The sequence below is a fragment of the Diadema setosum genome, chromosome 12, assembly GCF_964275005.1.
Source record: "Diadema setosum chromosome 12, eeDiaSeto1, whole genome shotgun sequence".
NCBI lineage: Eukaryota > Metazoa > Echinodermata > Echinoidea > Diadematoida > Diadematidae > Diadema > Diadema setosum.
Window position 1 is genome coordinate 9,756,077 of NC_092696.1, and position 16,304 is coordinate 9,772,380.

At 39.2% G+C, this 16,304-nt stretch overlaps 1 protein-coding gene across 1 annotated transcript in view; it reads right to left on the minus strand.

The window, feature by feature from the left end:
* Positions 1-16,015, minus strand: part of LOC140236221 (scavenger receptor cysteine-rich domain-containing protein DMBT1-like) — a 16,423-nt gene extending 408 nt beyond the window's left edge. Inside the window, exons 1-7 of the mRNA XM_072316187.1 lie at positions 15,952-16,015; positions 12,129-13,202; positions 11,228-11,557; positions 10,530-10,871; positions 9,562-9,900; positions 3,298-3,636; positions 2,167-2,496 (exon numbers count right to left, since the gene is read on the minus strand). Of these exons, the coding sequence (XP_072172288.1) occupies positions 2,167-2,496; positions 3,298-3,636; positions 9,562-9,900; positions 10,530-10,871; positions 11,228-11,557; positions 12,129-13,202; positions 15,952-16,015 (2,818 nt within the window). The remainder of the gene's footprint in view (positions 1-2,166; positions 2,497-3,297; positions 3,637-9,561; positions 9,901-10,529; positions 10,872-11,227; positions 11,558-12,128; positions 13,203-15,951) is intronic.
* Between the last annotated feature and the right edge of the window lie 289 nt (positions 16,016-16,304).

Here is a 16,304-nt window from a genome sequence, read left to right on the forward strand (position 1 = left end):
GAAATCTTATACAATGCATACAAAAGATATTTGTAATAATTGAAGAGTTTGTTCGCAAAAACCCATAAGTACATATTTGCCAAATGGAGAAGATATTTGTGATTAAAGGTCAAGAAAAATAAAGAGAATAATAAGAAAATTTTTTGCTTCTTTTGACCATAACTTAAAAAACGTACCTATATTTATATGTAGTGACCAATATATCATTTAAAAGGTATTATTTTGTACTTTATGGCAGAGACCGTAATTCAAAATCTTCAAAAGTGGACTTATCGGTTTTTGCGAACAAACTCTTCAATTGCGAAATGTGATTCAACAAAGCACATTATGAAAATGAGTAGCTGATAAAAGACCACACAATATACTTTGTTTGTATACATAAAACGTATAATGCAATTAAGTTGGGGGTGGAAATGGAGGGTCCCACTAAGAAGCAAAGCTTGTGCGATATGAGACCCTCAGAAAATACACAAGACAGCAATATTAAACAAAATAAAACGAACCAATGTCAAATGACATGAACTCAAGATTATACCAGGTTATATCACTCAGGTAGCTCTGTTTTTTGTTCTTTAGGGTGAATAGAACACCTCTCGAATCATCACACATTATTTCAACTTACCTTCACCCAATTTTATATAAAACATTGTACAATTTTCATTGAATAATTATGTTGCACAACATGTCTCTCAGTTATTGAGAGTACAATTCTTGCAAATAATTATATAACAATAAATCATTTAAAAGAAAACAAACAAACGTGTTAGATGAAGTGTGTGCGCGCACAGGTGTGTATGAGACTTTTGCTTTATATAATGACGTGATTGAAACTGTTCCCATAAATAGTCATTCTATCTAAAGATAAATTAGTTAAACACTATCGTCATTTCATGTATTGAGATTAGAAGATTTTTTTTTATTCGTATTCTATTTCACCGTTTGAAATTCTATCCAGATCTCATGATTTGATTTGCTTGGTCTCTTTATCGGCTTTCTAACCGTCCACTCGGGTAAAAGCTCTATGTGTGGTCCGTGATTTAAAAAACGATGGCGTAGCTATGGTGTTGAAATCACAGTGCCGCACTTATTGGAGTAGGCCATATGTGATGCGAACGGACCATTTTATGGTCTTCTAGAAAAATCAGTCAAAGAGCTCAGACCTCCACCAATCAGCTCATTTCTACACATACTAAGACTTCCACTTTGTGTTACAGTTCTACACTCCCAATATACGTAATATAGTGAAATTACGCAGCGTATTGGCGTCACTCTTTTTGTACACTACAATCAATTTTTGATTATAGTGTACAAAAAGAGTGACGCCAATACGCTGCGTAATCTCGCTATACTTTCCAATGATAAAGAATCCATCAAGAGATTTGAAAATTCCTGTATCCGCATGGCAGTCCGGATCACTGTCAAAATTCAATCATGTGTTTTTCTGTCATTATCACCGTTTCTTGAAAATTTTATCCAAATCCGTTCGTAACTACTTGAGTTATTTTTCAAACAGCAAACAAATCCACAATCCAACTCCTTCAAAACACATAACCTCCATATTTGGGATGATAATAATGGTTCAGGATATTGGCTCCTGCGACATCTTTATTGCTCCCATGAAATATCCGCACGCCAAGCCAGACATCTACCCACAAAATAAACATTACCCTAGGCCTAATCCTAATCCTCACGTCAAATTAAACTTAAAACCCCATCACAACCATAACCATATCCCCAAGTCCTTGGAGAAAATAAGACTGGAGCAGTTGTCACCAATAATAGGGAGCTTTAGATTTTCCGGACGGGGACGTTCAGAGGAAAAAAAAAACTGTTCTGAGCGTGCGCAAAATTGCTCACCCTAAGCCATCTCATATAGCTCGCCTCGTCTGAGTTTTCACTACACTTTCTGGGCTATTTTTACGTCCGCTCAATTCACGGCGCAGAGAGCTACTTCATGCACTGATCTTACGTGGATGTCATTTCATTTTTTTTTTTACAGGTTGCGTCCTCGTGTTGTCCAGAGCTACTTTGCAACTTGACGCAAAAAGAGAGGAGAACGACGAACGCAATCGTCCTCTCAAACGGCTGCGTCTAAAATCTAAAGCTCCTTAATGACAACGGGGTGAGTGTAATCTTGACCACAGTGTTAATACGGAGTAGCCGTACTTTCTTCGATGCATCGCACCGCAGCGTCCTCTCCATGCAAGCAGTTATTTTCGCCGAAACCGTTGTGTCGACACTCCGCCAAGCTGTTTTCCGAGCCAGAGCATTCGACGTTGTCGAGGAGAATGGGACCGGAGCCCTCACCGAAGGCGGCGCAGCACATCTCCTCCGAGGCGCTTTCGAATCCCAACATGCGACACACCACGTCCGCGTCGTTGAGGTCCCAGTCGTCGTCGCAGACGGTTCCCCACTCTCCGTCGTAACGCACCTCGACTCGGCCTTCGGTGTTACATGAACTACCGACAAGTCTCACCTCGAGCACGTCGAGAGGATCTACAAAGCAATTTAAGTACGATTTTGAAACAAATTTGAATATATATTATTTGTGTGTTCTTCAAAACTGTTGGTATTGACAGCATGGCCCATTTCTTGAGTTCTGTTCTATTTTTTGTATATCATTTTACCAAACCGTGGACTCTATATTCCTCTATAACATAAAGTTCTACATGATAAGTGTGTAACGGTCTATATAGGCCTACGTATGATAATGAATATTGCATTATTACTTGCTCGTACATGCATATCATAATTGCATCTTCATTCCGTTACCGTTGCCAATCATACATATCCTGTGTTACGACGTTTACTACAACATGAGTACTTCACATGGTAAGATAAAGTTCACATTAGATGTGACGCCATGACAACTAATCTAGCTTTCGCGTTATTCATTCATTGAAATTTGTCACAGCATCAGCAACAAACTCTAATATATGAAATTAATTTTTATCTATGTTGTCTATTCACAATGTCCTGTAGACTCGGAGAGCTACATACAAATCAAATATTGAGTGTCAAGGAACTGTATTTCAGTAACTGGCTTGCCTTTATGAAACGAGCAAAGGAAGCATCTCCCAATGCCCAGTTACAAATTTATTAGTCATGAAAATGGTGAATTTCCCTCTTCATAATGAAATGCTCGATCTCGTGGGACAAACATTGTCCATTGAAAAGGTAACAGCAATGATAGTGCTACTGATTGCACGTGAGAGAGATTCTGTTATAAAATCATAATTCAAAGACAAACTATACTGGAGAAGAGTCCTCTAATTGGGTATCTAGCTTATGACGTACTTGGCGTTGTTCGTGTACACTGCACGCTGGCGTCTTCACCGTGTCCACAGTTATGTTCTCCATATCCATTGTGTTGGCACTCTGCCAAGTTCACTTCCTCACCCGTGCATTCAACGTTATCAAGTAGAATTGAACCGGATCCCTCGCCGTAGGCGGCGCAACACGGTGGTGTCAGGGCGCCCTCAAAGCCCAACATGCGACACACCACTTCGGCGTCTTGCCGATCCCAGTCATCATCACAGACGGTCCCCCAAACTCCGTCATGAAGAACCTCGACTCGGCCTTCGGCGTCGTTATCGCCACCGACAAGCCGCACTTCAAGCTCATCGCAGGTAGGAGCTACAGCCAAATAATCATTTCAAACATTTGCCGTTTTAAAAGTTACTCTCACTTCAGATACAACTAAGCATGAACTCCTTATGAAAAGGGAAACACTCATAATGATAAAAGTGCGAGTTCATTTAACGTTTTCAAAAAATTCTTCTTCCCTACCTCTTCTTCCATTTCTGGGCTTGTCACAATTCCGACGTGTATGTGCGTTGTACTTTGAAACAATTATTTCCATCTTACGCCATGCTTTGCTTGCGTAAATTTACCAGATACAGGTAGGGCATGTGAAGGCTGAAGGCATATTTTTCGGGTACAGAAGTTCGAAGTGGCAGGAGTGATGACTATACGAGAGTATTTCGAGGGATATCAATTCTATACTTTTTATGATACTGACCAAACTGATTTCATTGGCACATCATCGTTTACATCCTATAGTTTCATTACAACATAGTTTTTGACGGTAAAAGTTATACACGGTGGAATAGTTTGGTCTGAAAGACGTGCACTCATGTTGATAAAGGTATAATCACTTCATATCATTTATGAAAACGTTATATATATATATATATATATATATATATATATATATGAAGAGTTTGGTTGCAAAATCCGATAAGTCTATTTTCTAAGATTTTGAAGTACGGTCTCAGTCATAATATACAAAATAATACCTTTTAGATGATATATTGTTCACTACATAATTATGAAGGTATATTTTGGAAGTTATGGTCAAAAGAAGCAAAAATTTTCTTATTATTCTCTTTATTTTTCTTGACCTTTGATCGCAAATATCTCCATTTGACAAATATAAATAATGATTAGCAAAGTACCAGTAGTAAACATTAGCTTGTGCTTGAATAAACAAACGAAGTGTTGACGTGGTGAGACGTGATGACACACAAGTGGTGATATTTTCATCTAAATCTCTCCTATTCTATAACATTTCAACCTGGACGGTCGTTGTGCTCCTGTGGGATAAAAATGTGAACAAATCTACCACAAGCTGGATATCGAGAGACATGTTCTGCGCCTGAAATAGCAAGTTTTGCTGACAAACTGAGTAAGTTCAGCGTCACATATCTGAATGTGTAGTCCCACATGTTGCGATCTTTCGACTTCGCCACTCCGGTCTTGATTGAAGTTTGCGACAAGAATGTTGAGGCCCGACTTTAAAATGGTTTGATACATACCGCTACGATCAAGTGTACTATATACTTCGTGTGGCATTTTACACTTCAACTCTTGTTTTGTGGTTCTTGTCGGTATGAAATACATATAGTGTTTTGGTTGAGTGTTTCATATGCCACAGAGATATATGCTTTGACATTGTGTGCTTTTTTTCGACGCCATCTTGTCTTGAAACCGAACAATGTCTAAGACATCGAAGCCTACGGTCGAACAAATAGAGCAGATTGCTCGTGACATAGTCAAAGAATCTTTTCAGAGCAAGGCTTTCGTAGAGGCAATTGAGTCAGCTGTTTGTAAGGCCATTGAAAAGAAGCTTGGAGAGTTCGTTGATCGACTTGAAAAGACCGAGGGGCAGATAATAGATTTGGAGTCCAAGCTCGATCAGAGGACAAAGGAGGTGTCTTCTCTCACAAAGAATCTTGAAACACAGGCTTCTGTCGTCAAGAAACTGCAGGACAATCTGAACACCTTGGAACAATACTCCAGACGCAATTGCTTGATGGTATTTGGAGTACCGGAATCAAAGTCGGAGAACACAACAGAGGTAGTCCGCGGCATATTTTCCCGACACCTGGGCATCCAATTGAAGGCTGATGACATCGACAGGTCGCATCGTATCCAACCGCGACAAGGGCTGGAAAAAAGCGGAGGCAACAATCGTCGCAAAACACCTACGAGACCGATCATCGTGAAATTCACAACATACCGGACACGTAGCGAGGTCATGTCACAGCGACGACGTTTGAAAGGGACAGGGATCGGAATCGACGAAAACCTCACGAAGCAAAACTCCGAACTTCTCCAATCTGCGAAAAGGGTACCACAAGTCAAAGCCGCATGGTCGTCAGACGGTCGCATCCTAGTGCTGGTCCCAACTACGAACGGTGGAACAATGATACGACAAGTTCATGACAAGGAAGATCTAAATAGACTCTAAGACCCCCCCCCCCCCTCTTTTTTTCTTTTTTTTTCTGTAAAGCAGTTTTATAGCAGTAAAAGAAAGGAAGCCCCCTTTGTTATTTTTATGGGACCCAAGTATCCGTGTGTTGGTTGTCAAAAATCTGTTCGAAGTAATCAAAAGGGAATTCAGTGTACACGATGCTCTCAGTGGCTACACATAAAATGTGCTGGTATATGTGATAAAGATTATGATAATCCAAATGTTGAGTTCTGGAACTGGAAATGTTCAAAGTGTCAATTTACCTACCTTCCGTTGAACACTTCAGTAGAAGAACAGAGTATTAATGATGAACTATCTGATAATGATGAACTATCTGATAATGATGAAAATGGAATAATTCATTCTCCAGTAAAAAATTCATTACATTTTGCAGAACTGAAGGGCAAAGGTGTCAAGATTTTACAGTTGAATATCCGTAGCTTACTACGAAATTTATGTGAGATAAGGTGTATATTACTCGAAAATGATGTGCAAGTCTTAGCTCTAAATGAAACATGGCTAGATGATTCTATCTCGGATAATGAGCTCAAAGTTGAAGGCTATAATCTGATTCGCAAAGACCGAAATAGAAATGGAGGTGGCGTTGCAGTGTATATACGAGACGATATGAAATATGAATTGTTAAATCATCCATACATAACAAACCTTGAAGTAATACCAATCCACATAAGGTTTGATTATGAAAAGGCAATTACATTTGTTACATGGTATAGACCGCCAAACATTGGAAATGATACATTTGATTTGTATGAACAATTCCTGACTTTTGTTGATTCTTTTAATACTGATATTGTTATCATGGGCGATTTAAACTGTGATCTATTAAAAACGCCACCGTCAATACAAACTAGAATGTTAAAACAAATTCATGATATTTTTGCATTACATGAAATCAATGTTACGGAACCTACACGAATCACGCGTAACTCAGTGAGTTTGATAGATCATATCCTTACAAACAACCCAGAGATGGTTAGTACGTATGGTGTCATTCATAATGGTCTGAGCGACCACTCGATGTCTTATTTGTTATGGAGATGTAAAACTACTAAATGTAACCCGCGTACGATAATATACAGGAAAATGACAAATATAGATACTGAATTGTATTTTGATGATTTAAGAAACCAAAACTGGAGTATTGTAGAAGGTACTTCAAACCTTGATGATGCTGTTAAAGTGTGGGAAGAGCTTTTCCTTGAGGTAGTGAATAAACACATGCCAGTGATAAAGACACGTGTCAGGAATAAATACTCACCCTGGATTACTAAGGAGATTATTGTATTAATGAGAAAACGAGATAAGTTAAAAGGAAAAGCTAAAAAGGTACATATGCGTATTTTGGATGGAAATGATGAAAATCATAAACATATTTTAGAAGCTAATTATGATGAATTATGGGAAGAATACAAGATGATAAGAAACAAAGTTACTTCTCTGATTAGGAAATCGAAAAAGAATCACTATAAAAAGAGGCTGACAGAAAAATCTAGGCCAAATCAACCATGGGATGTGTTGAGGGAATTAACCTCATCAGGCAGTAGACCTAAGTCGCCTGATTCAGTCGATGATGATATTGCACGAGTTAATGATTTTAATGATTATTTTGCAAACATTGGTGTAAATCTGGCATCACAAATTCCTCATGTACAACGATGTATTGTAAATGAAGTTTCAACACAACCAAGTTTGACTCTGCATGTAGTAAATGAGGAAGAGGTACTTAAAGTCATCAAAGGACTCAAAGCGAAAAAGTCAACTAGTCTAGATGGTCTCTCAGTTAAAATTGTACAATTATCTGCATCTGGCATAGTGCATTCACTTACATACCTTGTTAATCGGTCACTGTTAGAGGGCATCGTTCCTCATCGGTGGAAATGTGCAAAAATAATACCAGTTTTTAAATCTGGAGACAAATCCCTGCCTAACAATTATAGGCCGATTTCAATTCTTTCACCTCTCTCAAAGGTTCTGGAAAAGATCGTCCAGTCACAGCTGTCTCTCTACTTAAAACATAATAGCATATTGAACCAGGAACAATCTGGATTTCGGTCAAGACACTCAACTGTCACATCATTGTTAAAGGTCACGGATGACTGGTATCGGGCCATAGATGACGGTTGCTATGTCGGTGCAGTCTTTATTGACCTACGTAAAGCGTTCGACACTGTGGACACAGATTTGCTTATACAGAAGCTTTGTAAAATAGGGGTGTCGAAGGAAAGTCTAAAATGGTTCGAAAGTTATTTGAAGAGACGACATATTTGCACTCAGATAAACTCGACAAAATCACGATTACAACAAGTTGATCACGGTGTGCCTCAGGGTTCAATTCTCGGGCCACTGCTGTTTATCATTTATGTCAATGATTTGGTTGATTATATTGAACGATGTAAAGTAAATCTGTATGCAGATGACACAGTGTTGTATTGTTCGGGGAAAAGTGTAAATGAAATAGAGTGTGCATTGAATTCTGACCTGCAGAACATATATGAATGGATGTGTTTAAATAAGATTAGTGTAAATTGTGAAAAAACAGTATGTATGTTACTGGGTTCTCGTTATAATTTAAGTAAATGTAATAAATTAAAATTATTTATTTCTGGAAATAGAATAGAACAGAAGGATGTTGTGAAATACCTCGGTGTTATGATTGATCAACAGCTGAAATGGGATATGCATATAGACACAATGTGTAAGAATATCGTTAAAATGGTGAAATTTCTGGGCCGTTTACGCAGTTATGTAAATACTTCAATTTTGAAATCGATATATACAATTTTCATTCTCCCATTATTTGATTATGCCGATATTATTTATGGATCATCGGCGGTAAAATACACAGATAGATTACAAAAATTACAAAATAGGGCACTGAGAATAATTCTTCGAGTGAACCCTTATAAATATGTCTCAAATCAAGAAATTCATACACTGATGAACCTTCAAACATTAGAATCCCGGCGCAAAGATCATTTGTATTCCATGACATTTAAGGCCGTAAATAATATTTCTCCATTGTACTTAAAAGAGATGTTTAGATTTTCCGATACGCCATATAATCTTCGTTCTGTTGGTACGCTTGTTCTTCCAAAACCCAAAACTCAATATTGCCGTAAGTCTTTTAGTTATAGAGGATCGTGTTTATATAATAGTATCAAATTTTTAAATTGAGTATATTTGTAGATGTATTTTTTTTCTTTTTTCTTCTATTTCATTGAAGCGTAGATGTACATATTTGTTAAATTCCTTGATTTGGCTTATTGCTATCATGGTAATAGTGTTCGTATAACTGTAGGGTAGTAGAGGATGTTATTTTAATTCTGTTTAGTGTAGATTTTGTTGATACAAGTTTGCATGTTAATTTCAGATACCGAGTGTGTTTTCTTCTGGACCCCTCGGTAGAACAGCTCCACCATGAGGGCGGAGCTGAGTAGGGCTATCCAGCCGCAGTTTCATGTACTTTTGTGATAATTTCTTTGTATTATTCAATAAGAGTGATGTACATATTTTTATTTTGCGGAAATAAAATCAATCAATCAATCAATCAATATGGACTTATCGGTTTTTGCAAACAAACTCTTCATATATATACATATATACATTATTATATATGTATATTAATCATACATCAAACGCTATCACACGCATACATAAAATATGGATATACACGATATTTATTATGTATTTTTGTATAATACAGGGTAGTAGGCCCATGCATGTATAATTATGTATATTCACATTTGCATATACATTAGCACTATGAATAAAAAGGTAAGACATACGGGTACTTGGCTGAATACATTCCACACCAACGTCTTCACCGTGTCCACAGTTATTATCGCCGAAGTCATTGTGTTGGCACTCTACCAAGTTACTCTCTGTGCCTGCACATTCGACGTTGTCCAGCCAAATTGGGTCAGATCCCTCGCCGTAGGGGGCGCAACACCTTGACCTGACAGCGCCTTCAAAGCCCAACATCCGACACACTACGTTGGCGTCCTGCAGTTCAAAGAAGTCGTCGCAGACAGTCCCCCATTGACCATTGTATAACACCTCGACTCGGCCTTCGTAGTCGCTGCCGCCGCCGACGAGTCTTACTTCAGGTTCTTCAAAGGGGGAAGCTATAAGAAACAGTAGCAAAAAAAAGAAAAAAAAAATCTACATTTTTGTCACTGTTAGGTAGGAATATTTGGCAAACTTATTGTGGGTGCGATATATATTCTGAATACCGTGTTCAGACAAAATAGAGCTCATAAAGTTTGAGCACAAACACTGGATGTTGCTTTTGTGATTTCTTCGTTTGGTCACACTTTCTTCAAAATTCAGCTGTGTAAATGCGGGTATTCTACTCTAACACGAGGTTTTACCTAGCATCTGTACAACATACTACGCTAACATCCCATTTGCCTATGAAGCCGTTGAGGCTCCACAAGACGGTTCCACGTTGAATACAGACTTTTGCGACGTAAATTAAACAAATTTGATTTTGTATCCATGCAAGTGACAACGAAGAAGTTGTAACTTCTCAGTAATTCTCCCATTTGATTACTGCCGTTACTGACATTGTTTTTTCTTTTTAATTTAATCATTCTTGTTCCGTAGTTCTTTAATAATATCACATTCGAAGTCAAATCTTATATATAAGCATGGATTACTGTCATCGAATGAATAACCATTGTAAAGTCATGATTTCATACCCTATCGAGTTTCTTAGAATCAGCACTTTAGATGTAAAACGGCAAAGACATACCTGTAGTTGACTGGACGCATTGCACACTGGCGTCTTCACCGTGCCCACAGTTATGTTCTCCGTATCCATTGTGTCGGCACTCTGCCAAATTCTCCTCCTCGCCCGTGCATTCAACGTTATCAAGTAGAATTGAACCGGATCCCTCGCCGTAGGCGGCGCAACACGGTGGCGTTAGGGCGCCCTCAAAGCCCAACATGCGGCAGACCACTTCGGCGTCTTGACGATCCCAATCATCATCACAGACGGTCCCCCAAACTCCGTCATTAAGAACCTCGACTCGGCCTTCGGCGTCGTTGCCGCCACCAATGAGTCGAACCTCAAGGACCTCCGGCCTATTAGGCGCTGTGAAAGGTAAAAGTCAGAAGCATAGGTCTACTTTTTTTTTCGTAGGCACGCGCGCATGAAGAATGAACGCTAAACCTGGGCGTACTTATGTTTTATCCCCTTCATAAAATTTTAAGACATCTTCAATTATCACTTTTGTTATTGTTGGTGGTGGTGGGTTTTTTTTTTCTGAATTCTGTATGGCAGGCCAAACGATAAAGGTGTTGGTCGAAAAGGAAAGAACGAAATAACTGAATATTGAAGTTGCAGAATAAAATAGCGGCGACTTCCCAGCGGTCGGGGAGAATCCTCATCCGCAACCTTTGGACGATCTAAAATGAAGGTACCTTGCCAAAGGGCAACGTATTACTAACCTCCTGTGCTACATCTCACCCCAACATCCTCATCGTGATTACAGTTGTGAATTTCATAACCGTTGTGCCCGCACTGGCCGATGTTAGACTCCACTCCCAGACAGTCCACGTTGTCGAGAACGATGTCGCCAGTGCCACTGCCGTAACTCGCCCGCGCTTGGGCAGTCGCCGGACCGCGATATCCCAGCATATGGCACACCACTTTCGCGTCGTCGTCGCCGAAATCGTCGTCGCAGACAGTCCCCCACTGTCCGGCATACAGTACTTCCACCCGACCCTCCTCGACTGTCGTTCCATCTCGAAGTCGCACTTGAAGAGAATCGACGTCATCTGATTCGATTGATTAAAGGTCAAAGAAAAAGAATGATGCAATGACACATTACAAAACAATCTTTTTGTAAGGTTTGTTTAAAGGAAAGAAAAAGTCTTCTTCCTTTCATTGGAGAGATTATTCCTTTTCGATGGGGTTAATATCGAAACAAACATTGTTGAAACACTGAAGAGGCCGACGCTTCTAATTTCTCTCAAGTTATAAAATATATAACAACCATAAATTCTTTATCACTCAAACAGAGAAAGATGCATGGCCGGCACTGCGTTTTTCAAAAGTGGGTCCCAGTTTTTGTTGCTCTTTTTTTTATTACTTTTTCTCTAACGCCAGAGGGACCCAAGTGGTTATACCCTATGTATTTTTATATGCAAAAGAAGTGAGGGAGGAGGCGAGCCCACTCCCCCCCCCCCCCACCCCATCCACTTTTGCGCCCGCCCTGATATGTTCCAATGCACTCTTCGTATCCAATATTTGATACTTAAACTCACTCACATCTTGGACAATCACTTCACTTCGTTCATTGATATACATACACCGAGTGTCTTATTATAATATCTATAATACACTGACCTCTTACACTGAATGAGGTTGCTGTGTATTGGCACAAATTGTCAGGAGTGTGAAACCCGGTAGACGCTTGGAACTCTACCAAGAATTCTTCGTACGTGTAGTGGGTCCAATTCTTCACCAAGGCCTGCACCGATCCAGTCAACACAACGGAGCACCTTTCCTCATCTGTAAGGATGTCGAACAGGCTGTCGGTGATGTCGCTTGCCAAGAAATCGATGTCGACTGTGTCCTGCGCCAGCTCCAAGGCAAGGCAGAGTTCCTGTGTCCCGGTAAAACCTGCCACGGTAGCTGCAAGTCTGGCCGTTTCGTTAACAAAGTATTCCAAATCCCATGACGGTAGTCCACCAAAGTTTACGAGGAAAATAGCGAAGCCATCGAAATTTTCGCATATTTCGAGGCCCAGGGGAATCAGTTCTTTGACAATTGATTTGCTGTAGTCCTTGACCAGCCCCAGGAGGGTAGGACTAGACTCGACCTCTTTCCCGAGAACACTGCAGAATGTAGAGCGAGTGTCGTAAGAATAGACGACGTGATCGACATTTTGAAGAAGCGAGAGAAAGTCGAAGTAACGGAAATCGTCGAAACCGCCGGCATTAGGCGCCGAAGACGACTCCCAACGTTCCCATCCATACGTGGGCATTCCCGCCTCCTCATATGCACGGGAAGAGGAAGAGTAGTCTGTGTTTCCTTCAGTGAACACTGGTGGCGTACTAGGATTCGAAAAAGTATCAATGGTTTCCACGACGTTGAGACAGACGTCTTCAACATCCAATACTGTACCTTCTCTGGCAGCGGACAGGATCGGGTCGCACACGGCTTCAAGAGGAAAAGCGCCGTTTTGCTCGACGGGGAGGCGCGAGGCGATCTTCACGCAGAGCTGTGCGAGCCCCTCCGCTTTCGTGCCGGCCGTCAAGGCGGCGCCAACGGCGTCGATAACGTTAGCTACGGTGAGGAAAGGGGAGAATTCGTACAACGGCTCGAGGTCGTCGGGGATGTCCGAGTAGGGGAGAATACAGTCGTACGCCTCCTGCCAATCCACTTCGAATCCATCAGGAGGCGGGCATGGGCCGATACCTTGGAGGGTGTCGAAGTCATGTTAGCAGAGATATGATTGCACACACACACACACACACACACAGAAAAAAAAATCATTATTATGTTTTTGTTTTACTGATGGAGCAACAGGGTTAAAATAATGATGAAAACAGAAAAGACGAGATGAAAACACTCAAAATCCTTTCAAATCACAGTTTCAGCCAATACTTGGCAAATCGGCAATGTGTAAATTAACAATTATTATTATGGGGCCATTGAAGTGTTCTGCTATTAACAATAACAGAAAACCAAAATTTACTGAATTGGGTGCCAGCATTCCCTGAGGGTATTTTATATGCCATTATTATTTTTTCCGTGATCATATTTTACTTTGCTGATTTGCAGGAGGAGATACATGTCTCAATCATTATGTCTACGGCAGATATCAAGTGATACAGTCTATAGGGCTACGTGGGAAAGCTTATCCTTTAAACGTCGATGTCGATATTTTGCCAATAAATCGGCGTGATGTACGTATCAAAGTGGTGGCGAGATAATAGGTGTTTTTTTTTTTTTGGGGGGGGGGGGTTTAGGGGGGATTCCAAGTGTAAACTATTGCATCATAATATGATTTTCTTTTCTCAAAATTCGACTTTTGTTAGTAGTGGATTGGAGTTTGAGAACAAGAATTTTATCTACATTTTTTCGCATTTTCTTGATTGCATGCTTTAAGTATAAGGATTATGGCTAACCATGCATAGTGTGTATTTCTCTAAATGATGTTATACTTATATTGTTTGTATAGCTACGCCGCGTGGTGCTCGATCACGTGACGAGGTAATTTTTTTGTTAGAAATGCGCTCTCTCGTTTTTTCAAGCTGGGACAATTTTCTTGAGATGAAGTATGGTTGAATTGCGACTATTTTTTTACAAACATGATGTTTTATTGATGTCATTCTGAACTTTTCACAATATTAAGTGAATAGAGCTTTATATAATACTCATCAAATGCTATACATTAAATTCAGTTGTTAGTGCATTTCAAAGATACAACCATTTACGTTTTATTTATTTTATTTATTTCACATATTTTGAAAGGGTTGCTTACATGATATTTCTGAAATGTTGAGTGAACATCAAATAACAATCTATTCAAAAAATGCAATTTTATTATTCAACTTATCTGAGAATTTTTAATGTCTTTAACAAACACCCAAACTCGAAAAATCAAAATAAAGGCCTTTCGTCAGTTTGTGGGAACACACTCATATATATTAATTCCATTTTAAGCAATCATAAAAATTAAACAATACTGCACTTACCAAGAAAATAAAAAGAAAGAAAAGTTTTAAGAAAATCAAAGTTATCATTCTTTTTGAGTAAAGTAACAGACATTACCGAGTTACAGTGTGAGTCTGTGCAACAAATTATTGATTCTGGCTCTTAAAGGGGAAGGCTAGTAACTGATCAATGGGAATCAGTGGAAATGCTGGGAGATGATTGTTCCAATCCTTATGGGATTCATTCAAGAGTTCATTGTATATCTATTGTTGTGTGAAAATGATTTGCTTCAGAACGGTCTTATATTCAAGTAATGTGCAGATTAATGCTCCGTCACTGACCAGGGACGCTAACCTGGAAGCATTAAACTGCACATTACTTGAATATGAGACCATTCTGAAGCAAATCATTTTCACACAACAATAGATATACAATGAACTCTTGAATGAATCCCATAAGGATTGGAACAATCATCTCCCAGCATTTCCACTGATTCCCACTGATTCCCACTGATCAGTTACTAGCCTTCCCCTTTAACAACGCACCATGCATTCAATGGGCAATTTAATGCGCAATATCATTGGTATGATTATACAACGCACATTTCACAAAATGCTCAAGTTTATAGCTCATGTTCAAACTCCCACGAAAAAAAAATATAGATAGATAGATAAGGAAATAAATAAATAGATAAAAATAAAACAATCTGGGCATATCTGAGAAGAATCCAAGCAAACAAACAAAAAAAAAACATTGAAAAATTCCATATAATAAAATTAATGTCTAATGGGTTATATACTGACATAGACAGGTGTAGTAGGCCAAGTGTTGCAGTAGTACAACGTATGATGAAAGAGGGAATCGTTGAGAGATCTAAAGTGACTGTACAATACTGATTGAGGTGAGGATTCAGCTCGTAACGTTTTGCAAGATATTGAGAAACCACTCTATGAGATGTCAAAGAGCATACAATAGTAAGGGAAATTGAAAGTTTATTTGATGAAAATCGGTTATGAAATGACTGAGATATCCAAAAACAAGTTGAAACAAAGAGATCCTGATAGAAGTCGTGGTCTGTCGCATTTTGTTATTATCGCTTTTTTGATATCTCAGCCATTCAAAAGCCAATTTCTATCAAATAAACGTTGAATCCTTTTTGAAATTACATGCTCTTTCATATTTCATAAGAGGTTTCTCATGATCACACACACACACACAAATGTTATAAACCTGAATCCTCATGAGTCTCAATCAGTACCGCACAGGTACAGTCCCTTTGAATTAAAGACAGACACCTGACAGACGTCGGACCTAAGAAATATGAGCATGCTGGTTGTAAGGCAAGAATGATTATGGAGGGGCACAAATCATTACAACAAAATGAAACACAAAGAATGAAAGGCCTAAACAGAAGGATGAGTTTTTTTTTTTTTTTTTTGTTTTGTTTTGTTTTTTTTTTTTTGTTGTTGTTGTTGACAACACCCAAGAATATACCAAGGTCACCTACCTGTAGCTATAGCACTGATGATCACAGAGGCCAAAATTAAGACCTCGGCAATTTTGGCTAACATGGCTACCAGCTTGAGAGAAGATTATCAGCTCTTGACCGCGTGTATATACCACCAAAGAATATCTTACTATAGATAGCTGATGATAGATGGAAGGTTAACCAAAATCGCGTCTTTCACTACGGTGATTGCGACAGAAACTGATCAGAAATCGAGAAAACTTGTCCTTCAAAACTGTGAAACTTAAAAAAGATTCTTTTTCTCTCTCTCTCTCTCTCTCTCTCTCTCTCTTGTTTATGTCAGGGTAAATTCTTGTGACGAACTCTCATTGATTTGATTTGTGAGCCCGATT